General features: G+C 35.0%; 1 protein-coding gene across 4 annotated transcripts in view; it reads right to left on the bottom strand.

The window, feature by feature from the left end:
* Positions 1-18,298, bottom strand: part of SLC35F5 (solute carrier family 35 member F5) — a 45,309-nt gene extending 27,011 nt beyond the window's left edge. For 3 of the 4 annotated variants that reach the window (XM_021695802.2, XM_021695801.2, XM_021695803.1), the window contains exons 1-9: positions 18,013-18,298; positions 17,063-17,153; positions 16,776-16,917; positions 12,764-12,907; positions 10,149-10,211; positions 7,989-8,070; positions 6,961-7,151; positions 2,337-2,418; positions 1,617-1,704 (exon numbers count right to left, since the gene is read on the bottom strand). In XM_021695802.2, the coding sequence (XP_021551477.1) occupies positions 1,617-1,704; positions 2,337-2,418; positions 6,961-7,151; positions 7,989-8,070; positions 10,149-10,211; positions 12,764-12,907; positions 16,776-16,917; positions 17,063-17,153; positions 18,013-18,052 (923 nt within the window). In that variant the 5' untranslated portion in view covers positions 18,053-18,298. Of the gene's footprint in view, positions 1-389; positions 429-1,616; positions 1,705-2,336; positions 2,419-6,960; positions 7,152-7,988; positions 8,071-10,148; positions 10,212-12,763; positions 12,908-16,775; positions 16,918-17,062; positions 17,154-18,012 lie in introns of all 4 variants that reach the window. The other variant, XM_044913591.1, reaches the window with a different exon arrangement.
* Between the last annotated feature and the right edge of the window lie 291 nt (positions 18,299-18,589).

Below are 18,589 nucleotides of genomic sequence, written 5' to 3'. Positions count from 1 at the left end.
ATTGTTGCTATGTCAAATTCTTTTTATACCTCAGAAACTGAATCTCATAGTATAAGGCTATTTCAAAACAAAGTATAAAACAATGTTCAAGATAGTATTAAGAACATGTAATAAATACACAAAAAAATTCTAAGTAATAATTTTTCTAGACCATAGGTCAAGCAAACTTCCTTAAAGGAACAAATAGTAAGTATTTTAGGCTTGCAGACCATATAGTCTCTGTCGCAACTGAACTGTCATTATGGTGCTTAAGTAGCCATAGATAATATACTAACAAGTGAGAGTGGCTATATTCCAATAAAACTTTAAAAAATTAGGAAGCTAGCTCATCTTAGTCCACTGACCCCTGTTCTAGATCTACTTTAATGAACTCTTGTCAAAATATTTACAAGTTCAACATTTTATAACTATTTCCTTCTTTTTCAAAACTTTATTAATATAGTACAAAGTTAAAAATTTGCATGAATTTTGAACAAAGTTGAATAAAACCTCATTTACTTCCCCAATACAAATATGTTTCCCCAATATAAAAATATGTTTGGCTAAAATAATTAGTCAATCATGCAATATAATAAACTTCTAGTGGTCATAAAATCTAAATAGTAAATTAGTTGGTCAACCGGCCTACATCTGGAAACTACCATGGTTATATCTGTAAAGGAAAAACACATCATAATAAGAGTACCTCAGTCCCCATGATAATCATTTTTAATATACATTCCCTCCAAACTTTAAAACAAGGCTGGAAAGTAGATACTATCATCATTTTCTCACCTAAAAACCCCTCTCAGAGTGTTTAAGGGAACTGACAGAAACAAAGAACAAAGCTCTGATTCAAACCCAGTTCTGACAGCTAAGAAACATTATTCTCTCCATTAAATCATTCTACTACCTTCTCTGATTTCTGATTTTTTCTCAGTAAAAACAACAGCTTTATCAAACCGACACAACTTTTTTGGGTATTGTTGGTAAGCAAAGCCCTAGGCTAGACTGTTGGTGGCACAAATAAGTATAAAACAAGGCCCTGGCGTTTAAAGGTTTATAATCCACAGAAAAGACATGACAAACATACACAAAGTTACATAAAAATAAAAGACTTAAATACAGTTATTGACCATACTGATGTTATACAGTAATGCAAAGTTGCCGAATGATTTATACAGAAAATAACTGAAAGATCACTTGAGGCTGAGCCAATCAGAGAAGACTGCATGTCTGACGTCCAGAAGTAGAAGTAAAACCCAAAACCAAAACAAAAAAGGGAACTTGTTTTAGGAAAAGGAAATAGGAACTTGAAGGTAATGAGGATTAAGCTGCCACATTAAGTTAAATGTAAGCATCAGTACAATACATAGTATTATACCGTCTGTCCTCCCATGAATGGGAGCCAAAGCTGCCTTGGGATCCTTCCAGTTACTCTCCCCAGGAACATTTAGAAAACTAGTTAAGGATGTGACACAGGCTGAGTAGCATGCTGTCCATATAAAACCTTTTTTTATCCTCATCTTTCTCTGCCTATACAGTATACTATAATATAAACTATCCTATATCACTACCAGAAAAATTTTAAACATATTTTTAAACAGAATTAACTAGCTATTATGCTATATTCTTACCTTAAAATTACAGCTAATAGTTTAGAAAGAGTAAATCTATCTCCACTGTTACTTGGAAACATTGCAGCAAGAATTAAGGTAAAAAGTCCTATAAGGAAAAAAGATACATCAGTTTAAAACAGCCTTTAAACTAAAACCATGCTTATTTTAACAATACAGATTAAGTATAGCCCCGTTTACTTTAAACTAATAAGACAGTGAAATTGAGCACTCAGAATAACATTATGACCTCATCATAATCAAGCATGTGTGCTCAAGTTGTTTTTATAGCTTCAAAAATATTTTTCCTCTCCCAGATTTGGAAGGTGATTCAATATTAAAATAAATTATCTTTCATAGGGTAAATTATGGTTCTGAAATAAGCAATTACATTTAGCCAAAGGGTCTAGAAAAAGATCTTCAGAAAGAATGTGAAATGAATGACTATAATACAAAGAACCAGCCTATAAAACCTTAATATGTTGTTATATAAAAATATACCATAAAATAATCAAAGGAATATAAATAGCACAACGCCACAGCATAAAACTACAAATATGATGTAGTTACAATACACTAATGTATATTAGAATGAATGTAATAATTTGTAATAAGATAAAAATGTATGCATATATGTGTGTATATATATACGTGTGTGTGTATATATACATATATATATACATATATAAAAGAAAAATAGATTTCAATTTATAATGTAGATTTTGAAGACAAATTTCTTACCAGAAGTTGAGGACAAAATATTAACTATAGCAACTTGTGTGTCTGAAAGTGCTTCTTGATATGACAAATTTGCCAGAAACCACTAAAGAAAAAGAAAACAAAGTGAAACCTAATGAATGACCTGCTTAAATCTGTCATAATTTATAGGCCCCTCCTTCCCCCGCTAAATATTTTATCATAAGAGCTTTTAAAAGTTGCTTTCTATTGAAAAATCATAGACCTAAAAAGAGGGCATTTATAATTAGATCTAAGATCTTTGCTATTCAATTTCCCTTAAGAAATTAACAACAGTTGGTTAAAATTAGCATTCAGTTTTTTAAAAAATGAGAGTAAGACTGCATACCAAATCAACTTTAAAATCTGCTTTATCCAAACATTTCTAGCATTCTATTAAAGTTTAAACCAAATTTAAATTTGGGGAAATTCTCAAATATTAAAATATGTACAGATGAACATAGCATGATGAGAAATCTATTGAACAAGATCATACCTGTGGGGATGGATCAAAATAACAAGCTATAAAAGGACATAACTGTTACAGAAATTTAAAAATGTCCAATGAAAAATGTGAATTTGCTGGCTAATTATGATTGTTTCTCTGATTCTCAGTTTGGAGACATAATACAGAGTTCTCATAACTGGATATAATTAAGGGAAGTTTTCCAATTATAAGGATTTTTTTTCTTTTCTTTTGCTCATCTAGGCTAGGACATTCTTATATTCTCAATACTGTGCCTAATACGATTTAATGAAAAAGAAATAACACCTCTTTTTGATGAAGCCTGGTGTGTGTATGTGTATGAGAGGGGTTCCAAAATCCATATATTTTCACTGCTATCAGATATTCTAATACATATTACCACAACTCATCCATTTTTCTGTTGATGGATCCTTTTGGACTATTTCAAACAATGCTACTATGAACATTTTACTGCATGTCCCCTGGTGTATATGTGCATGAGTGTCACTAATATATACACTAAGAAGCAGACTGCTGGCTCAATCAAAGTAAATTAACTGCTTATCTAACTGTTTTTGGCATCACTGTTACTTAAACATATTCATATTCCACTGAAGAATAGGGACAGGGACTTAAGACAGGGACATCTCTTGATCTCTCTCAGAACTTGTAGTTAAGTGAGTACTATAATTAGCATTTACACTTCAACGAAGCAACAAAGACATATGATCTTAGAGCACTGCTAGAAGATAGCAGATAACTGAGTTTATTAGACTCCATTTAGTCTACACTGTACCCAAGATGAAAGCCAGAGTAAAACTAGGGCAAAGTGATTTTGACGCCATCTGTAGTCCTCCAACTTCCTAGATAATTTCACTGGACTTTCTAAACAAGAAAATGAGGTAGCAACTGCTAAGATGAGCAATATCAAACATACATGAAGTACTAGAAAAAAGAAGAATATTCTGCTCTTAATTATCTTTTGGAGATCTATCTACAAGACCAGACAATACTTATAGGGTGATAATTAGCTTTCTTGACCCATTTTCCTTACCACTTTAACACATAAATACTGTGCTCATTTTCCAAACAATCTCCACTGGTCTCTGCTAATGCACAATAAAGAAATAAAGACAGATCGTTCAGGTAGCAGCCATTCAAAAATCCTAAGAAATCATCATTAGCTAGAAACTCTTTCTAGAAAGACCTTCCTATTCTACACCTCTCCCCATTCTCTGGTTCCCAAACCCAAGGCACTCTCATTACAAAAGAAGACCTATCTAAATTACCTTCCAATAAAAATTAACCTTACAATGTTTCCCTTCGTTATTCCACAGTTGAGGACAACCACTTACTAATAAATGATCTATCACAAATAATTTATATATTTCATTATTTCATGAGTGGTAAGTTATTTTAAAATTATCATAAAAAATATTCTAGGTAAAAACTATATGACCTAAATTATATTCTACAGAGAAAAATTAAAATACCGTAAGCGCTAATGAGACAAAAGATATTCAAGGAGGACTGGCAAATACAGGAATTATTAACTCCCTCTGCCCTGCACTGTACAATACACTAGCCACTACCCACATGTAGCTACTGAAGAACTGAAATGTGACTAGTCAGAATTGAAATGTTTAGCAACTAAAATTGAAATAAAAACTGAAATGGAAATGAAATGGAAACTAAAACAGAAAATAAAATGCTTAGAATATTTGGTACTAAAAAACATAAACTACCTCATCAATAATTTTTATATTGATAACATATCAAAATATTTTACATATAGTGGGTTAAATAAAAACACAGTATTAAAATTAATTTCACTTACTTCTGATTTCTTTAAAAAATTTTAAAAATGTAATTAAAAGTTTTTTTCTAATTGTAGAAAATTAAAAAATACATGTGACACCTGCATTTGAGGCTCATATTATATTTCTATTGAACAGTACTGTTCTAAACCTTATCAAAGCTTATCACTTTGTTAGGTTTCCAAAAAGCTATATACCTGGACTACACTACTCTTTCTACAGAATGCCTTTACTAAAGATTAACATAGTTTTCTACTCTTGTAACTTACTGAAGGTTTTTTTTATTTTTAAAGACTACTGAAGGTGGAAGCACCCAAGTGCAGACCAACGATGAATAGATAAACAAAATGTGGTGTATCAGTACAGTGATATGGTATTCACCCTTTAAAAGCGAAGAAAGTTCTGACACATGCTACAAGGGTGAACCTTGAAGACTTTATGCTGAGATAAGCCAGTCATAAAAGGAAAAACAGTGGGGTGACTGGGTGGCTCAGTCGGTTAAGCGTCTGCCTTCGGCTCAGGTCATGATCCCAGGGTCCTGGGATCCAGCCCCGCTTTGAGGCCCCCGCTCAGGAGAGAGCCTGCTTCTCCCTCTGCCTGCTCTGCATGCCACTGCCCCCCCCCCCACTTGTGCATGCTCTCTCTCTCTGACAAATAAATAATATCTTAAAAAAAGAAAGGAAAAACAGTATATGATTCCATTCACAAGAGGTACTTAAGAGTAGTCAAATTCATAGAGACAGAAAGTAGAATGGTGGTTGTCAGAGGCTGGGGGAGGTGAGAAAGGGGAGTTATTTAATGGATATAGAATTTCAGTTTTGCAGGATGAAAAATGTTCTGTTGATAGGTGGTTGTACAACAGTCTGAATGTACCTAATGCCGCTTAACTATATACTTAAAAATGGTTAAAATGGAAAAAAAAAAGGTTAAAATGGCAAATTTTATAGCATGTATATTTTACCACAATTTTTAAAAGGCTTTTTGTATGCACACATGTATCTGTAAATCAGCACGCTATATGGAATAGTACCTATGTAATGTATTTATGTAACACATTCTCTCAGAGTTGTGAGTTGGGAAAAAAGTTTGTTTTATCTAATGAAGGGAAATATTTCCTTTTAATAGGCAATAAGCTGTGTAATTCAGGAAGTTTTCCTTTTTGCCTTTCCTTTTACCAATTTGCCTAAAGATGAATTGTGTGCTCATTAGAAGTAGCTTTTTTCCTTTAAATCGGACTTCTGATATAATCATCCCATGCCACAGCCGGCTTCTTTCCACCACACCCACCCCCCCCCCCCCCCACACACACTACCCGTTTAATCTCTTATCTTTCCCCTTTGTTTTTAACTTTTACTATATAGATGCTTTTATTATTCTTCACCTCAAGTGTCATTTGAAAATTAAGTAACATATGATAAATCTTAGTCTTGCCTTACATTCATTTAAAACAAACAGAAAAAATAATTAACAGCATAATCCGAATGTATAAGCCTTTAAATTAATTTTAGTACATATGTAATTATCATAATTCACAATGATTTTTTGATTTGTACTGCTGAATATATTAATCAAGGTATCACTCAACTAGATGTTATTCAGGAAGAGGATGGAGAAAAATGGGCTCTGCAATGAGGCAAAACCGTGAAATAAAAAAATCTTATAATCAGGCTAATGATACTGACATTAGCACTGCACTACCTGGTGTTTAAAAAAGCTCAGTATAAATTTAAATCTTAAAGGCCCATACTAAACAACTTTGGATTAGGCTGCTCCCAATGACATATATAGGAAAGAGCCCCGAAATTCATTATCAAATTCTAAACTTCAGTTTTCACTAATTCAGACAAGTCTAATTCTAGCTTATTCCAAAATAATATTTGCTGTATAATATAATAGAAAAGCTATTAACAATAATACAAGAAATTCTGTAGAAATGTTTACTATGAGTACTTGCTAAAATATTTGACCACATTTACACAAATTTACTATACAACTACAAAACCACTTATCTGACAAAATCAATGTATACAGTAAACTCTTATCTGGATATTTACTAGCCTTTGTATATATAATAGTGTAAAATAACTATTAATTATCCTCACCATGAAGCAATGCCAAATTCTGAATATATATATAAAAGTAGTTGTTGTGTTATAGTATTGATTGAATTCTTTGAGGTATGGTAAGCATTTATTGACTTTGATACTCAAAGTCCCCAATGATGCCAGATAGCTGAGTTTTAAAGTCAATTAAGCAACCTAACAGTGTTACGTTTCAATAGCATACTGCTGACATGTATATTGTCTTAAAATTCAAATTCTAAACATTTAATAAAGAGAAGACCTACCACGAAGCAAAAAAAAAAGCTAATTTTTGCTACTTGAGTTGCAGTAAGTTTCCCCACAGTTTTGAATAAGGATTCTTGTTCTTTCACAGTAGGATATGACATGCGAGACAACTTAGCTTCCAATGCATGGCTTGATGGAAGCTGCCGAATCTCCATGATATTACTGAACCTTACACGAGACTTTTTGGGAGCTTAAAAGGAAAAGCATAATACAAAATCATTAACATGTCCCCTCACATCCAATGAAAGTCACAAGTTTTAATTTACTGATAAATGATAAATGCATATTCTTTAATCCACATATTATCAGATTTGGACAGCAAAGAAAACCAGAGTTATATTATTACCTGGGGCAGTTCTGCTCAAAGAGTTAACAGGAAAAACATTTTCACTATAAAAATGTTTTAAAGGTTTTAAAATGTTCAAACAAGGGTTCTGCAACTGTGTACATACACAACTGTCTAGGTCAGGATTATAGTATGGTTATTATTTTAGCATTTATGGTAAAACCTTTTTTATTTATGAGAATTATGTTCCTGGTCAAGCATGCAGAACATTCCTCTAGAGGTCCATTCTTTACAAGAGAATATTATGGATAAATACTGTGCTTATGCTGAAGCTGATATTCTTAATTCACAGAACCAACAAAACTCCTATAATTTGCTATTAGGAGTCTCAAATGGCATGGTTGAAGAGGATCTTGTTCATTTAAATATACATATATTATATATATGTATATGTATATATACGTATGACGAAGCTATACATATACACATACATATATGTGTATATATATATATATACGATGAAACCATAGAGAGTTTTGATATTTGGAAAATTATTTCTGGTTTAAATAAAAACTTCCAGTCAAACATCTGGAAGATTAGAGGCCAAGCCAATACCGCATGGAAAAAAAGAAATGCCAGGTGATTCCAGTCAACCCACAAAATCACTAAATTTGGGGATGGCTTAAATGAAGCTAAAATTTCCTCCCATTTCTAAGTTATAAAATTCTAAGTCTTGCTTACTTTCTTCAGTATCAATGTTTGTGTTCTCAGGTTTTTCACTTGGAATATCATGAAATTTCACAGGAACATAAAGAGGTTCACTCTAAAATATAACAAAAACACAAACAAATATAAAAAGCAAGCATAATATCTGATATACCGGTTAAAATTTAAGTTGATGGCATGTAGACATAAATACCACTCAAAACACAGCTGTTCACCACCATATTTCCCAAATTTTCCCAAAATATATTGGAACAGCACTGGTACATTATATTTAACATTTAAATGTCATAAAAACAGACCTCTTTCTCAAGCTAACAGATTATCTCCAATTCCTTTTCATTTATTCTTTTAACAAATACGTGCTGAGCTTCTACTATGTCAGAAACTGTTCTAGATCCTGGGGATATGAGACTGAAAAAAGACAAAAGTCTCTGTCCTCAAGGATCACATAGTTTAAAGGGGACGGCAGATAATGAAGAGATAATCAAGGTCTAATATGTATATGTATTTGCCAAATTGTTTTCTCTTATTACTTAAGATTCAATTAAAGATTAAGATTCCTGAAAACCATTACAGGATTAATAGACAAGAAAAAACGGCTACCACTTATCAGTTCTTATAATGACAGTCAAACATGTCTTTCTCATTAGTCCTTATAACAACCTCATAAAATGGTATTTAAAAAAACAGAGATATAAAATAATCAAGTGGTAGACAATAGAATTGCCAGGTTTATCTAACCATGCTCTAAAGTCTGTATTTTTAAGTGGTTCTGAATTCCTCTACTGTTTTTATACATGTTCTTTAACTGATCTATATTTAAGGCACAATTCTCCAACTAAGCTGTTTCTTAAATTAACAGAAAATGTTTTCTATTCAATTCTCTTTTAGCTCTTGGTATAGAACTCTGCCAATGAAAACTATTCAGTAAATGAAGAGGCAATAGGATCTGAAAATAGACACAGTCTCTTTGTTACACTGAACTTTTCATTATAGCATTTGGCCAGAACAATTTGACATACCCATCTTACTGATAATAGCAAAACTTAGTATTAGAGTAGGTAGAAGAATAGTCTGTCACCTCAACTCTGCCTTCTACCCTGATAAGAGACAAGTGGTATTAATTTTGCTGATTCTTAAGATCCCAGAGAAATGGAAGGACATTTTCTCTAAGCTTCATAAACTCTTTACAGTACCTGGTAACCTACCCTGCATGCAACTATAGTTCTAAAAGCCAGACAAGTAAAAAACTGTACTGGCAATAAGGCCACAAAGCTAATGCTTTATAAACTGATGCTAAACTTTAGAGTAATTTTAAAATTTTTCTCAGATACAATGCCACATTTGGAACAATACATCTTAAAGAGATGCCTCAGTGATGGTCTAAAAAAAAAAAAAAAAGATTTCTACACACTTTCTTTCACACTAGACTCAAACTAGATTATAAATGCTTAAAATAAGTGAATATGTTAATTACTTTACTTGCTCACTACTTATTATCTGTCTCTTTTGCCCTCCCCAAACACATACTCTCACACACTAGAACATAAGCTATATATTTCTAGAGCCTAAAACAAGTGCTTAACACTTAGGGATGCCTGGGTGGTGCAGTTAGTTGAGCATCCAACTCTTGCTTTAGGCTCAGGTCATGATCTCAGGGTCATGAGATGGAGCCCTGCATTGGGCTCTGTGCTCAGTGCGGGGTCTGCTGGAGATTCTCTCTCCCTCTCCCTCTGTTCCTTCTCCTCATGCCCTCTCTCTCTAAAATAAACAAATCTTTAAAAAAAAAGTGCTATTAAAAATTTGTTGAAAATATCTGTGGAACAAATGAACAATCTGCTTATATATTCTCAGTGTTAAACAAATATATTTGCTTCTAAGTGATTAATAATAATGAACACAAAGTGATGAAGTTGGTAAGAAACAAAGGACAAAGGACTGTCCCTTAGGATTTTCACTCCTTAACCAATGTCCTCTTCCCCTCTCTCCTAGAAGGCTGAACTACTTACTTCTAGGTCCCAAGAAATAAAGTATCATATTACAATTCTTATGGCGGGCACCCAATATTAGGATATATCTACATCCTAATATAGTGGTGTTATAAAGCTATTTCAGCCCTTCCTGTCATGGCTCAACTCCACCCATTCCACTCCTGATGAGAAAAAAAGCACTTACCAAAGAACTATTCATAGTTGTGTCTGTTGTGCAAGCAGCAAAGTAACCTTCAGCATCTGCAAACTACAGATAATAGAACATAAAATTTGATTAAATGCATGTTATAAAGTAAGGATGCTGTCAGGCACACTCAAAGGAATAGAATCTAAAATCCAGAGTATTATAAGGGTATAATGACTATTAATCATAATAGCACTAAGGCCAAGTATTCAATTAAGCAAGGTAGGTATTATCATCTTCATTTTACTGATGAAGAAACAGGCTGAGAGATTTCATCTAAGTAACAGAGACAGGATTAACACCAAAGTCAATCTAAATACAAAATTTATGACCTTTTCACAATACTATTTATTGTAACATTTCAGATTAGAAGGAAAAGGATGGGTGGGTTTGTGAAAAAGAGAAATAACATCTTAGTATTATCATGATAATAGTATTAACATCAAGAACCCCCTAAATGGATCAATGGACTGGACCGCACTTGGAGAACCCTACGCTAGTGCTGTACAACCATGTTTCTATTCACCTATGGCTACCCTACCCTATCCTATTTAAGAGGTTAAATAACTTGCTCAAGGTCACGCAATCAGTAAATGACAGAACAAAATTCAAACACCAGAGCCATGCTCTTAAAGAATTCCCGTAAGTCAATAAGGAGTCAATGTAGAAAAACGAACAAGATATAGACAACTCCAGAAAGAGTCCTATTGTGCAACAAATACATAAAAAAAACACCAAAAGCATGCAGATTAAACAAAATATCATTGTTCACCTATCAAATTGGTAAACGTTGGGATTGTGGTAAGGATTTGATCTCATGCACTGCTAACAGAGATAAGAATTACAGGTTTTAATTTAGCAATAGGAAGCAAAAGCCTGAAAAATGGCATTATTGTTTTATCCACCAATTATACTTTGGAGATTTATCCAAAGTAAATAACTATAGATGTGTATAAAGATATTCCTATTTACTTATATCAAAAGAAAAAGTGAAAACAATCTAACTATCAAGAAACTGTTAAATAAAATAGAAAAGATAATAACAGATGTTTATTTATTAGCCTGGAGAGATATTCATGATATACTGTTAAGTAAAAAGTAAAATCAAGTTAGACAATGATATAGACTAAACCTACTTCTACTCTAATTTTAAATATATGCACATAAGCACATAGCTACAGAGAGTATCAAGTATATATAGTGGTTGCAGAATGGTGAGATTACAGAGAGACTATTCTTATTCTTTATTCTTCATGTTACCATAATTTGTCTTCAACAGTGAACATGCATCACTACAATTTAAAAAAACTTAACATTAAAAAATGTTCTAGGATACTAAATTACACAGAAAGTTGTTCATGATATACCACTAAGAACAGAAAGCTAACTGTAAAACAGGACATAATAGTATAGTTTCACTTTTGTAAAAATATAAAATAAAAATATACACATGAAAAAGAATGGCAGGATATATGTCAAAATACTCTGGAGTTATTCCTTGAATGGTGGAATTTACTATTTTCTTCTTTTTGTTCCTCTGTATTTCCAAATGTTCAGTAATGTGCATGTAGGTATATATACATATAACATACTCCTACATGTAATACTACAATGTATATACATTTCTATAATGTATATGTATTACTTTTACAAAGTAAAAAATGGAAATGTTCATTAGAAAAGACAAGAAGTATACTAGTCTAATGCACAAAAAAAGTACACATAAAAGAAAATAATTAATAGAGAAAGAAAGTATTTGGGAGGAGTGGGGAATGGGAGTTAGTTTGGGTACAGAGTTTCTGTTTGGGATAATGAAATAGTTCTGGAGATGGACGGTGGTGATGGTTGCATAGCAAAGTAAATGTAGTTAATGCCACTGAGCATTTAAAATGTTCACTATATGCCACTATACATTTAAAAATGATTAAAATTGTAAATTTTATGTCATATATACTTTACTACAATAAAAAAGGGGCAAGAAAAAAAGGGCTAAAATGGTAAATCTGATGTTATGTATATTCTATCACAATTTTAAAAGAGGAGAAAAGGAGAAAGAGTGGAAAAGGAAAAGAATTAATATGAGGCCTGCCATTTCTATCAACACTATCAATCAGCATGTTATGTTACATCAAAGAAAGAGTTTAATTTGGTTAGCCAAACATATGAAAGATGGCCTGAAATAAGCTATTTTCATTTTAATAAATAAAACCTTGCTTTACTTTATTTCTAACAAGCAACTTTACAAGTATTTAGATGGTACTCATCCAGTATGCAAATGACCAAAGACTCCAGATATTCTTATTCCTCACATTCATCTTCATCTCCACATTAATGATTTGGGCTAGTTCAGTATTTTTAACAACCCAGAGGATATTATGAGATAAGGGAAAGAGAGTGATTATGTACCTTTGATTTCTCACAAGATATTTTGATACCAAGTTGATTAAAAGAATAAATTTAAAATTTTGGACAAAAGTAGGTTTCTCTTATATCATGCTATCTTCACTCACTTAACTGAACAACTTAAAATCTGACTATCCTTCAAGAAACTAATAACTTTAAACTTTGAAAAAATAAATCCCCTCTTCAACAAACACTTAAAATTTAAAACTTACAAAAGCAGCATGCTTTCCTCGAAATCCTCTTGTACATTGTTGTCTCCATGGCTTCCAAATAATAAATCCCAAAAGGTATAGAACAAACATAGATGTTTTTGCAAAGGTGCTGAAGAATGGCTTGTTGTACTGAGTAAAAACATACTGTAAAGGAAAAATTTACATAAACTATGAAATGACTTTAAACCTTATTACTTATCTCCAAAAAAATAAGGCTATTACATGATTTTTAACTCTAAGAGGTTCATGTGGCAGGGAAGATCAGAAGAAATTACAAAAATATTTTATACTCATTTCTACATAATATATTTGCTATATATTATACAAAGGATAATATTCCCAAACAAAGCAGCAACAACTTCCAAAAAAAGTTTTGTTCAACATTCATTAAAAACTTACTATGCAAGAGTACTTGTGCTAGGAGCTAAGGAAAAATAAGATAGCCTTTCCTTTCATATATATATGAAAAGTATACAGCATAATATGTTAAGTACCACAACAAGGGTATACAGGTACCGTGGGATTACCAAAGGGAGACAGACCATTTTGAGGATTGTGGAAGATTCTTAAGAGAAGCTATCCTTGAGCTGCATGTGTAGGGCTGAATAACAGCCAAGAGGAAACAGCATAAAGAAAGACAATGAAGCAGAATGGCGTATGAATAAAGTTGCATGAAGGTTAATGTTGCCAGGAAGTTATATAAAACCTATAATCTTCATCTAACTTAGAATTCATGATTTTTTTGTTTCCTTAAAAAAAAAAATGTCCCAGTTATGTACACTGAAAGGCCTAGAAAAAATGACAACCCAGGAGGAATGAGCACCTATAGAATCCAGAAGGTGATCTGTATCGTCTTGCAATTAAAGAAACCATGGGTTCTTAAAGAAATGATCAAATCCAAATAGGGGGCAAGAAAATTACCAGATGAACCTGAGGCATCTTGTACCAAAAAGCAAATAGGATGTTAAAGACTAATAGGGTCATATTGAAAGGATAGTAGAGCCAATTTGAAGAGGCTCCTACTGGTCAAAGATAGTACAGTTTAAGCACCAAAAGGAGTAACTACAATTGTCTGAAACATATGAAATACACAAAAATCCATGAATGTATGATGATACCCTACGGTTACTATTAGAAGTTGCTAAGCAACATTACTCTAAAACAAAAAATCAAGATTTATTCAACGCTTCCTATATGAACCATGTTTCAGGAAAACCAAACAGTAGTAGTGAAAACCTCTCCTTAAAGAATTCAGCTAAGGGGTGCCTGGGTGGCTCAGTCGTTGGGCATCTGCCTTTGGCTCAGGTCATGATCCCAGGGTCCTGGGATTGAGCCCCACATCAGGCTCCCTGCTCCGCGGGAAGCCTGCTTCTCTCTCTCCCACTCCCTGATTGTGTTCCCTCTCTCGCTGTGTCTCTGTCAAATAAATACATAAAATCTTAAAAAAAAAAAAAAAAAGAATTCAGCTAATAAATGCACAAGGAATGACCCTTAGAAAAAATCATTTTACAACCCCTAATGAAATACTCTATCTGGGCAATAATCATATGGATATTTGACTATTACCTAAAGGTTGATGAGAAACTTTATAGTGCTGAAGTTGGCATCACCCAAAGTAAGACTTGCAGCCATTATGTGCCTCATGTGTTGTCAAAGGAAGTACCCAGTACCACCAAGGTATTTTTTCCTAAGAACTGAACCTGAATCAAATCAGGACTTTACACCTAACTACCATTTTATAGGAAATAAGAGAAAAGGAGAAGCAAGTTAAATGACACCCCAAGGAAACAATCAGCCAAATTTAAAATGTGTGTTATGGAGCGAATATGTGTGTCCTCCCAAAATTAATATATTAAAATTCTAACTCCCAATGTGATGGTATTAGGAGGTGGGGCCTTTGGGAGGTGATTAGGTCAAGTATAGAGCCCTCATGAAAGGAATTAGTGCCTTATAAAGATACCACAGAGCGCTTTCCTGATCTCCTGGCCTTTTGAGGACACAGTGAGAAGACTGCCACCTAATAACCAGGAAGTGGCTCCTCAGCAGACGCCTAATCGGCCAGTGCCTTGATCTTGAGCTCTCCAGCCCTCAGAGCTGTGAGAAATAAATGTGTGTTGTCTGAGCCACCCAGGCTAACGGCAGCCTTGTTATGGCACCCCAAATGGACTAAGACAGTGTGATATATCCTACAGGAAAAATGATCCAGTTTTTCCAACAAATCATTAGCATGATTTAAAAAAAAAAAAAAGGTGGGGTTGGGGGAATACAGTTAAGGAATGAAAGCGACTTAAAAGAAATTTGAATATGGACCAGGTACCAGATGGTCTTAAAAAATTACCATTAATTTTGTTAGACATACAATTTTGTTAATGGCATGGTGATTATATTTTTAAAAATTAGGATCTTTTCAGTTTGAGATAAGTATGAAAGAATTTACAGGTCAAATGACAAGTGGCTAGAACAGACTTGAAAATACTTCAAGAAAACATGTCTAGGGAGGGGTTGATAAGAAAAGATTGGCAAAATTTAATAGCTGTTAGGTATATGAAGATCCATTATACCATTCTTTCTACTTTGTACATGTTAGAAAATTTCTGTAATAAGAAGATTGATTTTCTTGTTGAAATACACAATATATCTCAAAAGTTTAATGTGCATATTTGGCTGAAGAATCAGACATATTACATATGCTCTTGGATAACAAAATTATAAAATATCCTCTTACTAAGAGAGACAGATTGCTAAATTATAATTTGATCAGGTCTTCTTCTGTCCTAAATTTTATTACCTGACAAATAAAAACCAAACTATTTAAAACTAAAAGTTTTACAGATAAGCTTATTTCCCCTTCAACATTAAAGAGATCTCTTTGTGGTTAAACTACAGAATGTTCATCTAAAAAAAAAAAGGTTACAGAAGAGTGAAAAATAATAAATGGCCTGTTGTATTCCAGAGCCTACTTCCAAAACGGCTAAAAATTTATTTACTCATTGGCTAAAACGTCAGTGTCAACTATTTACTTAACTATGATGTGAGATGACCAGCAGTGGCAAACTGCTTCTTCTGACACTTAAATTCATTTTATAAATAATTTTTTCTTTTGTATATTAGCCTTAAGACTACAACATGTAAGTTGAAAAGCAGTAATTTCTGAAAATAAAATTGCACATCTTTTTATAGAGATCATTAGCCAAACAGAATAAAATATCTACATATATAACAAGAAAAACTTTGTGCACTCAAAATAACACATTACTATCAAGAGGACACTGATAAAGGTAAAATAAAATTTAACTGAATGCAATCACCATATACCATGTATTTCACAATGTTTGAATCAGGAAATGTATAAATGTGCATGCACCCACGCATATGCACAGTAGTGACCTGTACATGAAAGCTCTGATCACTTTCACTCATCTGTTCAAAAGTATTCTTACTTTCCATTAAATGGTGACAAATGGCTTTGCATGCTAGATACTTCTTCCACTAGAAAATATTATTTATAAACAAAGAAACTGAATTTAGAAAGAAAACAACAAATACATAATCAAATATTAAGAAAACATGAATATGGTCTCATTTTTAAAATAACCCTCCCTAGGGGCGCCTGGGTGGCTCAGTCATTAAGCCTCTGCCTTTGGCTCAGGTCATGGTCCCAGGGTCCTGGGATAGAGCCCCACATCAAGCTCCCTGCTCAGCGGGAAGCCTGCTTTTCCCTCCCCCTCTCCCACTCCCCCTGCTTGTGTTCCCTCTCTTGCTGTGTCTCTCTCTGTCAAATAAATTAAAAAATCTTTAAAAAATAAAATAAATAAAATAACCCTCCCTAAAAGATAATCTTTTGTTTCAACTTGAATTGACATCAATTCACTTATCAAAGAAAATATAAATAATTCAACATTCAAAATACTGCTTTAAGTAAGCATGAGAGATAGAAATGATTATCAAGACACCACAGATTAATAGCAATATTACTATAATGCAATATCATACCTAGACAAGAATTACCTACCGAAGTAAGTTCTGAGGATGCGACCCATATCACATCAACAAGTAGGAGAATAACAATCCCAAGAGCCATTCGCCTGCGCTGAGTGAAACCACTGCTCTGGGAATTCATCCGGTTCATGATAAATACACACACCATTTGCAATCTGTTTTTTAGAAAATACAGATCACATTAGAGAAGATTTTTGAAAAATAACCGTAGAAAATGAGAAAATTAGTATAAGAGAAACATCTGACATTTCTTAGCTGATGTTGTTTGAAAGTCACACAGTAAATTAAAGTGGGGTTTACCTTACTTTAAAGGCTTTTCTAAGATCTTCAAGAGCAATGCCTGAAAACTTGGCAGATCTGAGTCTAAAAGGAGGTGAAGAACTCAGCGCACCTAAAAACAGCCATAAAATGATGCTTATGAAAACATCAACCACTCAAAATAAGGTTCATCACATCTTTTTTTACCCTTAAAATTCAAAATGAACAAATGAAAGAAAAATACCAAAATGTGCTAAATATAACTGACATTTTTCTCTAGCCTCTTTATTCACTGTATATTTCAAATTATACTCAGAGAAGTAAAGGGTACAGAAAAAAAAAAGCAATCTTCAAAAAAAAGGCTATTTAAGAGTAGTCAGCTACTGGCAAAAAGCTCCTCCGAGTTTCGTAAATACAGAAACTCCATTCGCCTCTCCCTGCAGAGGAATCCACCCCAAGGGACAATGTCTAGACTCGCGCCTGTTTCTGTCTTTTCTGTCTTCGATCTCTTGGAGGGGAGTTTGATTATTTGAGAGGAAGTGATTTGTTGTGAGTCTTGGGGGCGCGTTTCCAATCGCCTCACGTGGTAGAGGGAGAAGATACTCCACGCTCCCCCACCCACCCTTGCCTGTCACTGCATCTAGTTTCTTTAGATCCAAAGAGTAATTCCCGAGACGAATGAGGAAACAGCTGTTAAAGGAAATCCTCATCTTCTTTTGAGGGGGGGAAAAAAAAAAGTTAAGCCGTGACACCTTCCCCAGGGAGTGAGAAAAAGCGCGGAGGCGGCGCTCGAGCAGCTCCCACTAGTGTCGGAGTCCAGAGCGGACTCACACGCCCCTGTCAGCCTTCCCCTCACACCGCCCCTTGGAGACCAATACCATTTCGGCCAGGAAGCTTTCACCGACTCCAACAGCTGGGGGTGGGGCCGTTCGTGGGCACTCGGTCCCGGCTGGGGCCCCGGGAAATTTCGGGGCCCTCCCCTGCCTGCCTACCTGGCCTTCCTGCCCCGCGATGGTGTCGTGGCGGCACCATGAGCGGCCTCGGCCCGGACCCGCCGCCGCCCAGCGCCACGGCCGCGGCCTCACAGAGCTGTCGCGGTGCCTGACATTGCGCTGGAGGGAGGGAAGCCCAGCCCCTGAAGCCGCCGTGTCCCTCGGGGCGAGGCTGCGGACGCCACCCGGCCCCACTCGGCCCGGGTGGGCGGGAAGCGGGCGAGTGGAACGGACCGCGCAGGCAGCGATGGCCGCGGAGGCCCGGAGCTGGACCCCGGCCCCGCCCCCAGCCGGCCAGCCAGCCCGCCCCGCGGCCCCGCCCCCCAGCCCGACGGCGGCGGCGCTGGGGCTACGTCACGGCGGCGCGACGGCGGGCCGCGCGTGGGAGCGTCTCCAGGGTGACTCGGCGGCGTGGAGCGGTGTACTGTTGGGCGCGGGGCGCAGAGCTCCACGACGAGGCAGTGACGCTGGGAGGAGCGGAGATAGAAGTAAAACAGGGCGTGGCGGAAGAAGAGGGAAGCGAGAGTGGGTAGGTGGGGTGGAATGAAGGACGAGGGAGGTGGCCGGAGCTCCAGAT

Source organism: Neomonachus schauinslandi, chromosome 3 (assembly GCF_002201575.2).
Source record: "Neomonachus schauinslandi chromosome 3, ASM220157v2, whole genome shotgun sequence".
Classification (NCBI taxonomy): Eukaryota; Metazoa; Chordata; class Mammalia; order Carnivora; family Phocidae; genus Neomonachus; species Neomonachus schauinslandi.
The sequence above is the reverse complement of the archived record's forward strand: the minus strand, read 5'-3'. Positions and strand labels throughout refer to the sequence as shown.